Source organism: Pistacia vera, unplaced genomic scaffold (genome assembly GCF_008641045.1).
Source record: "Pistacia vera cultivar Batoury unplaced genomic scaffold, PisVer_v2 Contig1096, whole genome shotgun sequence".
Taxonomy (NCBI): domain Eukaryota; kingdom Viridiplantae; phylum Streptophyta; class Magnoliopsida; order Sapindales; family Anacardiaceae; genus Pistacia; species Pistacia vera.
The window spans coordinates 203,677-212,827 of NW_022195133.1; the positions used below are offsets into that span (position 1 = coordinate 203,677).

Genomic DNA, 9,151 nt, shown 5'->3' on the forward strand with positions numbered 1-9,151 from the left:
AATCAAATGTACCAAATTTCAAGGCCTAACTTTTGGATTCACATGGAAGTTGCTTCGTTAATATCTTTAGTGACTCTTTGACGGTCCCCATCGCCTACCACTAATGTCATTACCAGCAAATATATATTTAGTCTTTTTTTTTTTTTTTTTAGTGGTGTTTTGTATGCCATTGATGCTTTTTGACACCAGTAATTTGTACAAGTGTTAAATAAAGTTTTAAAAATCACACGTAAATAATTATAAGAGTTAAATAAAGTATTGTTTTCACAATAGTATGCAAAGACGTAAAAATAAATGAGATAATAAAAGTTTTTATAGTGGTTCAGATGCTTAAAGTGATTCATATATCCATTGTTTTCTTATATAATAGTAAGTTTCTGATTATTAGCTAATATTACAAGAGGCCGTGAACGACCTGGTTTATAGGTGTTTAGTGTTCTAAATATTGTTAGAGAATATCAAGTTAATCTCTTTTTAATAGTGTGTCTTTGCTATTTTCTTTGTTTAGTTTGTGAGGGGGAACTACCCATTTATATCTGCTGATTTCAAAGTAATAATTACATATTTGTAAGTGGGTTGGTACCATGTAAATCTCTCTTATCTTTTTATTGCTGAGAACTTAAAAAATATCTTTAAATTAAATAAGGCTTAGACATGTGTGAGAATCAAATTTATTCAGAGACGAAACTTGAATCAGTTAGGTTGTGACAACTATATTATTTCTGTCTTGGACGATGTGGCAGATTCTAAATAATGTAAAACCTCCCTAAACTTATATTAGTATGCTGACATCAATTTATGTGAGCCTAATCTTTTAGCCAAAACATATACAAAGTTTTTATTAAATTTTAATAAAGTAATTTCTTCTATTAATTGTGTGGATCACATTTTATATAAAAATTTCAAACCTACAAATATTATTTTTCATGTTTACGAGAACGGAGATGATAACGTGGGACCTTCGTACCATCATCAATTTCTTCTTTTTTTGGTTGACTTGACATGGACGTCGATATTATTGATCAAAGATGATACAATATTTCCAATAAGAAATTTTCGTCAAAGGATGCTTCGTTTGTGAGAAAAATAACGTCAAGGCTGGTATCATTAACATAGAAGAAAAATTATACCCCCACTTTAGAAATTCGTCGCCACAGATGGAGCAATAAAGATATTCAAAAGACGATGATAATTAGCATTAGTTTTTAGCTTTTTTTCATGCTCGTTTAGAAAAAGTCCTCTCTAAGTCTCAGTGGATTATAATATTATTAAATATGGTCTTCTCTTAATCAGGATTCATGATCCGCATTACTGTACCCAGCACTGAAAAGTGAAAAGCACTCTTCTTCAGATAAGATGAAATTGTCAAATTGAATGCTTGCTTGCCCATAGAGCTTTTTGAATATAACAAAAAGAGTGACTTGAAAAGTGAAAAGTATTACCAGTCCGTAATCCTGCCAAGTGAGAATACAATTATTCCAAACCCTGGGGCTCGGTCTTCTAGATAATCTGCATTTGATATCATTCCATCACAGTTGATCTTGGCAAGCAAAAAACAACTTTTATTTATTTAAGCACAAGTTTTCCTAGCCATCCCACAATCTTAATATATGCAAACAAGGTTGTGAAGAGATCGGGGAAGCGACAAAGGCCGGCGTTGTCTGAAATTGATATGAGAGGGTCCACACGCTTTTGTTCCCGCGTTTCTTAAGGGAGGACTTTTGAGGCAGTCAAGAAATTATAATCAAACCCCGTTCTCCACCTATACACTACACCTTATTTGCTTAAGTTAGACACGTTTAGCTGCAATGCAAATTTTCCACAGTATCTCACTCAAGCTCATAACATGGAGCTGTCCCACACATATATATTTTTTAAAATAAATTTCTAGTTACGAGTTCAACTAAGATGTGCTTCATTTCATTGTTAAAACTGACTATTGTTAAGTTATTTACATTGACAGAGTAATACAATCTGTTTATTCATGAAGCCAATCCAGACTAAAAAATTTCTCCGGAACCTGAACATGGAGTCCTGGTATAGCCTTCTCCAAATCCTTCCACAGCCAAGAAATATCATCATCACAAATTACTTGACGTAGAGCCTTCAATGAAGCAGCAGACTTTGGTAGACTCCATATTTGTGAACACTCCCTCATGTCAATTTTCTCCAGCCTTGCTAAATTACCAATCCCTTGAGGAAGACATGTTAAGCTGACACATTGAGAAATGTTGAGGTATTTCAAACTAACCAGCTCAGAAATGCCAGTTGGGAGAGTCTTAAGAAGAGGGCTTGCATAGAGCCGCATAATTTCTAGAGATTTCAACTTGCCAATGTCAGCTGGCAATTCTTGTAAACCGTGGCAGTTAGTGATACTTAGACTCCTGAGTGACTGCAACTGACAAACGCTTGGAGGCAGCTTCATTAGATCATCACAGTGATCAATTGTAAGCTCCAAGAGGCGAGGGAACATCTTGGGCAGGTCTATCGTTGGCTGATCAAGACAGCCAATAGTTTTGCAGAGAACTAAAGATATTTTCCGCAAATTTCTAAGGGAAATAGTTGCCTCTGGTAATTGAGCAATTGAAACTCTTTCAAGCCAGAGGCTTCTAAGGTTACCTAAATCTGAACAAACTGAAAAGTTGCGAAGGGTAGCAGGGCAGGAACTATGGTTTATCACTATGAGCGCCCTAAGCTTTTCCATGCCCTTGATGAAGGGAGGCAACAAGTACTCCTTAGAAGAGAAGTTGAGGAGTAGCACTTCTGCCTTGGGGAATTCCATGCGAAACCAATCCATTTCTTTCATTTCCCCTGCATTGTAAAATTGCAAGACATGAGCTAGCATCAAGGGCATATTACCACAGAATCAACCAAGATTTATTATACTGTTACTTTCCCTTTTTAATTGGATGACCATAAAATCAATGGCATTTTAACTGAGACGCAATCTATAAAGAGTGACATCTATACCTGTATGAATGGAAACAATCTGAGCATTGAATGGCTGATCAACATTCCGCTCCCATTCTTTTGGAAGCTCCTCGTCTCTTCTAGGCATAAATAACCGCTTGCGGTCATTTATCTTGTCACGATTGTTCCAATGGAGAGCAAGATCTCTAAGAACATCATGTTGAGTGACGTAGATCTCATAGTAAGCACTATACATGTCTCCAGCTCTGTTAATTGAGCACATTAAAGGCGTCAGAGTTCAGAAAATAACACTTCTATAGTAGGTCATGAAATCCTTAAAAAAATACCTTGAATCTTTAACTAGGGTGAGAAGGTTTCTATCACAAAGCTCCACAAGGATGGCAAAAGCCTCCTCCTGATCAATGTCATGGATCTCAACCCAGATATTGATGAGCACCTCCATTGGAATCTTTTTGTCTTCAGGAAAGGATCCCAAATCTAGGAAGCATTCCTTAACCTTTTCTGACAAGTCTTCAATGCTTATTGCCATCCGAACAAGCAATTCGGTTTCATGAGACTCACAAATAGGCTGTCCTCGTGATAACCTTTGCTTGGCACTTACCCAATATTTTTCAGGCCGATCCCTCAGTGATGCTCCAATAACTTTAAGAGCCAGAGGCAGCCCTCTACATTCGTTTACAATCTGTTGAATCAATTTTTTCATGAGCATTGGCCACAGAGAAAAATCAAAAACAGAAAGATACCAGCTATCAAATTCATGGTTGTATCATTCAATTTCCTGATAATGAGATAGTTTAATATTACCTCCTTGACCAAATTCTCATTTGCAGCTGGAGGAATGGTGTTCTGTTCAAAAGCAGAGTGGCAGAACAAGGATATTGATTCATCTTCTCTCAACAACTCTACTTCATGAACAGAATTGAGAACCGTTGAAAACTTGGTTCGGGAAACCACAAGTGTTTTGCAACCAGGAACCCTAAAAATAAGTTGTTGAAGCACTGCTAATGACCACACATCATCTAAGACCACCAAACTCCGAGGTCCTACTGTCCAAGGAACTTGTAGATTCCACGGTGGAACTGCACCATATGATCCCACATTACATCCAGATACGAAAGACCAAACCGTTGCCTTCAACAGCTCCACATTTGGAGATTGTGATACCGTAAGGAACAGAATTCTGTTGTTGAAGTAGCCTGAAAACGGAAATAACAAGCAGAGTCAATGTAATTCGTTAAGATAAAATGCAATCTTAAAGAGAAATTGCATAGAAAATCGGATTAAAACAATTGGCAAAAGCATCTTAAAAGAATTATGATATTGAGTTTAAAGAAGAAAACAAAATTTACCTGTGACTTGAATATCTCTGCAGACCTCGGCAGCAAGAGTGGTCTTCCCTGAGCCAGCAATCCCGCAAATCCCAACCACGCTCCAATCATCCCTTCCAATAATCATTTCCTTCACTTTCTTTTTCCCTAAAGCCATTCCTACTCCCATAAAATTTCCCAAATTACCCTCCACGCCTCTCTCAGCCTCCGTTTCCACTCTCATCAAGGCCTGCTCAGCCCACCCTCCGACTCCCACACCAATCTTCATCGACGAGAAGGACTCAAGACTCTTCTCAATCCTTCTCGTCGAAGCCTCCAGCTGATCAAACCTCTCCGTCGATTGAAACCTGACGTGATGAACATCAGCCAAGATATGTGCTTGCATGGGACCGCTGAAGAATACAGAAATTTTCTTCTCCAATTTATCCATCTTCCTTGCCAGTTGCATGTTCTTGTACACGTTCCAACGTTTTGCTCTGATAACCTTTTCACAGAGCTCCTGTCCATCACGGAGAGTCTCGGAGAGGCGGTCGAGCTGTGTCTGGCGTACAGCGGGAAGTTCAACGCCAGAGTATTTGATTTCTTGGATAGTAGGGAGGAGTGCTTCCATGGTTTCTCTGAGCTGGTCCGCACTGGATTTACAGAGAGAGGCCCTTCGAGATATTGTTATTAGCTGCTTTATGAGTTCGGTTGCGATCTCGCCCACGAAAAAGTCTGTTACGGCCATGGTGGTGAATGACTGGCGTTTTTCTGATACGAAGAGGACGTAGCCGCGATTACAAAATGGAATTGGTACAACGTTCTCGAGAATTGAGGAAATTGAACTGGGTGTTAGAAGTTGGCTTCTGATCAGCGTTTCACTTTCAGTAAGACCGTGGTGTGTTTACTTGAGGAAACTAGTGCAGCAGTGCTGTTAGAGAAAATTTAACTGATATGCCATCCCAAGTTTGGAATTGAGAATAAACGATATATTCCCACCCAAAAATCCCCAGTCGGCACCACTAATTTCCATTTATTCCAGATTTCCACCCTTAAAATAATACTGTTATCATTTTTAGGATAGTAAGAATGTAATTATCATAATACCCTTTAACCCTAAATTAATAAATTATATTTTAACCCTTAAATTACTAAAATTATAAAAGTAACCATCTTATTTTAAAATTACATCAATTACACCCTCAGTGACTGTGCACCGTCTCGGTTTTCACCAGATCTAGGCTATTTCCGATACCGGCAAAACCCCTGGTCACCTCCATCACCTTCCCCATCATCCGTCGTCCAAAACCCCTCTGGTTCCCGACTCATTGGGCCCTCCAATCGTCGGTGTCATCAAGCTTAGGTTTTTGTCGTTCTTCATCGGATTCCAGTCGATTTCGGAGACGAAAATCTAATTCGACGTCACCATTGCAACCAGCATCTCCTAATCTACAAAACCCCTATGTCTCAACAACCGTTTAGTGGCCATTCGCCGGTGGACACCGACGAAAACCAGTCGCATGTGACGGCTATCGTGGCTGGAGATCGGCGGGCGATGAGGGGTTGTCAAGGGTATGGTTTTGTAGAGGGGAGGATGAGGGTTCGAATGGTGGTGACAAGGGTGATTTTGGGTGGAAGAATCGCCGGAAAAGGGCGAAAAACGACGGCGATGATGTTGCTAACGTGTGTCGAATCTTTGTTAGGGGCGGCGATCTGTTAATGTGCGCTTCCTCTGTGAAATGACCAATTTACCCCTGAGCCGTTATATCTAACCATTTCCTGTTACTTTAAGGGTGAAAATCTGGAATAAATGAAACTTGTGGTACCAACTTGGGATTTCGTCAAATCTTGGGTGGGAATATGTCATTTACTCTTGAGAATATAACCTTAAAAAGGTTTTTAATTTTTTTTTTTTTTTGTCTAGCATAGCACACTTAAGCGTAATTAAAGCAACAAAAAGGGTTAGGGTGAAAAGATTTAAACATTTATGGGTTAAAGTATAATAAAAAGAAGTTGGTTTAAAATTTGAAAGGCAAAACACATTCCTCTCAGCTTCTCTTTCTCAAAACACGATTCAAACACCTTCCTCTCTCACGTTTTTTCTTCCAATTTTCTGCCATTTCTCAATTTCTTTGCTCTTTGCATTTTTGCCATTCCTGGTTAAGTTACAATGGCTGAGATCCTCAAAGAAACCGAAAAAACCCATTCACTCCCCAAATTGTAGGCACCACTAGGTCTACCAAAAATGGAGAAGAATAGGTTGCGGTGCAGTAACTTTCGATGACTGAAGTTGCTCTACCGGCAGAGGATACCCTGTCGGTAGAGGAGACAGAGCTAACATAAGACATCCCATTGGCAGAAGAAGGGACGACAAAATTCAAAATTGAAAATGAAGAGGAGGACGCCAGCGGAAATTCCAGCGAGGAGATGGAAGAAGAAGAAGAAGAAGAAGAAGAACAGGTAATAATCTATATATTTTATGAAATTATTGGTTGTTGGTACCAATTTAGGGATATTTGGTTGGTGTTTGTTGTTAAGGTCATTGTTGCATTTTGTTGAGCAATTAGAGAGCATCGGAGGAATGGGTGTTTTGGGTTTCCAAAGGACCGGAGAAGCAAAGGGAGGCCTTAGAGAGGTTGTTTATGGTAGGTTGGATGACTTTTGTTGGCAAAGAGAGCGAAATAGGGGGGCTGGGGGCTTGCCCTGCATATTACAGGGTTGTCCACGCGTAGCCAGCCCTGCAAGGCTTGCCCTTCATCATCTTTATTGTACATTATGCCAACAAGAAACAAGAATCTGTTAAGCAAACAAGAGTACATTTTCTTCCTCTTTATTTTAGTCATTTGTTAACTTTTTTGGTTGATTGTGCAAGGCCATTGTAGAAGTATATAATTCAATTTTCCAAGTTAGATTATTACATGTAATACCAGCAAAAAACAAGAACCTGTCAAGCAAACAAGAGTTAGTTGCATACTCCTTCCAAACCTCATGGTTCATGTCTTTTTTTGTCTATTATGATAAGGAATTTGACATTGTTTTTTCTGCAGGTTTGGCGATTTGTCTATTAATGGTTCAAAAACTTTGAAGCAACGAAGAGAGGAAGAAAGGAAGGCATCTAAAGCTAGTGGAGATACAAAAGCATGGAATAGATTTGGTTGTGTTTTTTTAGCAGCAGAAAGTGTATTTAGTTAGAAAGGGTTGGCAGAATCCATTGAATCTTTAGAGTAGGGATTGAAAGTGTATTTAGTTGAGACAAAATGCATGTTTTGGTAGGTTGTTATTTTGGGAACTACTAGAACTACTAGAACTATCATTTTCCAGATTTCTTTATTGTATTTGCTTCTTGTTAATCAATATAAATTCCTCAGTTTTTCTCTTAACTGATTGTTTGGTAAGTGAGGATCTTGGTTGACAAAATTTAAGGCTGTTGTTTTATTAGTTGTTCTCTTAATTTGTTGAAAACTTATTAGTGAATCAGAAAACAATTTTAATGGTTTGGATGAGTACTTTATGAGATTATCAAATTAGCCTTGGTCACTTAAGGGATAAAAGCTATCGCTTAAGAGATCAAGGCTCATCTATATTGGATCACTTAAGCGAGAGTTGACATCACTTATGCGATCATGTACTTAAGGATTATATAGACACAAATTGGCCTTTATCGCTTAAGCGATGTTTAAACGATGTAGGTTATCGCTTAAGCGATCAAGGCTTATATATGCTGGATCGCTTAAGCGAGAGTGTACTTGAGGATTATTTAGACACAAATTAGCCTTGGTCGCTTAAGCGATGTGGGCTATCGCTTAAGCGATCAAGGTTTATCTATGTTGGATCGCTTAAGCGAGAGTTGACATCGCTTAGGCGATCATGTACTTGAGGATTATTTAGACACAAATTAGCCTTGGTTGCTTAAGCAATGTGGGTTATCGCTTAAGCGATCAAGACTTATATATACTGGATCGCTTAAATGAGAGATGCATCGCTTAAGCAATCTTGTTTTTATATGGATTATTTGACAATCCCATATTAAGTAATGTTAATGTTAACTTGGGATGTTCACAACATCACAAGATTCGAGAGAAAAGAAGCAAATTAATCTTGATCGCTTAAGTGATATCGGTTATTAACACATATTAAGGCCATTTATGGAGGATTATTTGACAATCTAATTCCATCAACACATATTAAGGCTATTTAAGAATATTATTACCATTAATTTAAACCTCGGACATTCACAACATCAAAAGATAACAACTACGATATGTGACTAACAACCCTATGATACATGGAGAAATGTCATAGCACACTAGTGTGACATGTTAGTAGAAACATACCTCATTTCACAAATATGTATTTGAGAATGATATAATTTCTCACTCATTCCACATTACAGAATATAATTTCTCACTCATTCCACATTACGGAATATAATTTCTCACTCAAACGTTCACAATATCAAAAGATTGAGGAGAAAAGAAGCAAATTGGCCTTGGTCGCTTAAGCGATCACGACTTATCTATACTGGATCACTTAAGCGAGAGCTGACATCGCTTAAGCGATGGTGTATTTGAGAATGATTATTCTAAGTACAGAACCCTTGATCGCTTGAGCGATGTCTACTCTCGCTTAAGCGATCCTGTACAGATAAGTCGTGATCGCTTAAGCGACTAAAGCCAATTTTCTTTGTACTTGACTATTCCTTCTCAAATTTAAGATCGCTTAAGCGATGTTAGTTCTCACTTAAGCGATCCTATACAGATAAGCTGTGATCGCTTAAGCGATTAAGCGATAGCCGACGTCGTTTAAGCGACGAAGGCCAATTTTCTTCGTACTTGACTATTCCTTCTCAAATTCAAGATCGTTTAAGCGATCCTGTACAGATAAACCGTGATCGCTTAAGCGATAGACAACGT

The 9,151-nt window shown here is 38.3% G+C and overlaps 1 protein-coding gene across 1 annotated transcript; it reads right to left on the reverse strand.

The window, feature by feature from the left end:
* Positions 1 to 1,642: 1,642 nt before the first annotated feature.
* Positions 1,643 to 5,248, reverse strand: LOC116137729 (probable disease resistance protein At4g33300). Its single transcript, XM_031423427.1, has 5 exons — positions 4,281 to 5,248; positions 3,736 to 4,127; positions 3,258 to 3,613; positions 2,971 to 3,176; positions 1,643 to 2,811 (listed from the first exon to the last, which is right to left on the reverse strand). Exons 1-5 carry the CDS (start codon positions 4,984 to 4,986, stop codon positions 1,979 to 1,981), a joined length of 2,493 nt encoding a protein of 830 aa, XP_031279287.1. The 5' UTR covers positions 4,987 to 5,248; the 3' UTR covers positions 1,643 to 1,978.
* Positions 5,249 to 9,151: the final 3,903 nt, after the last annotated feature.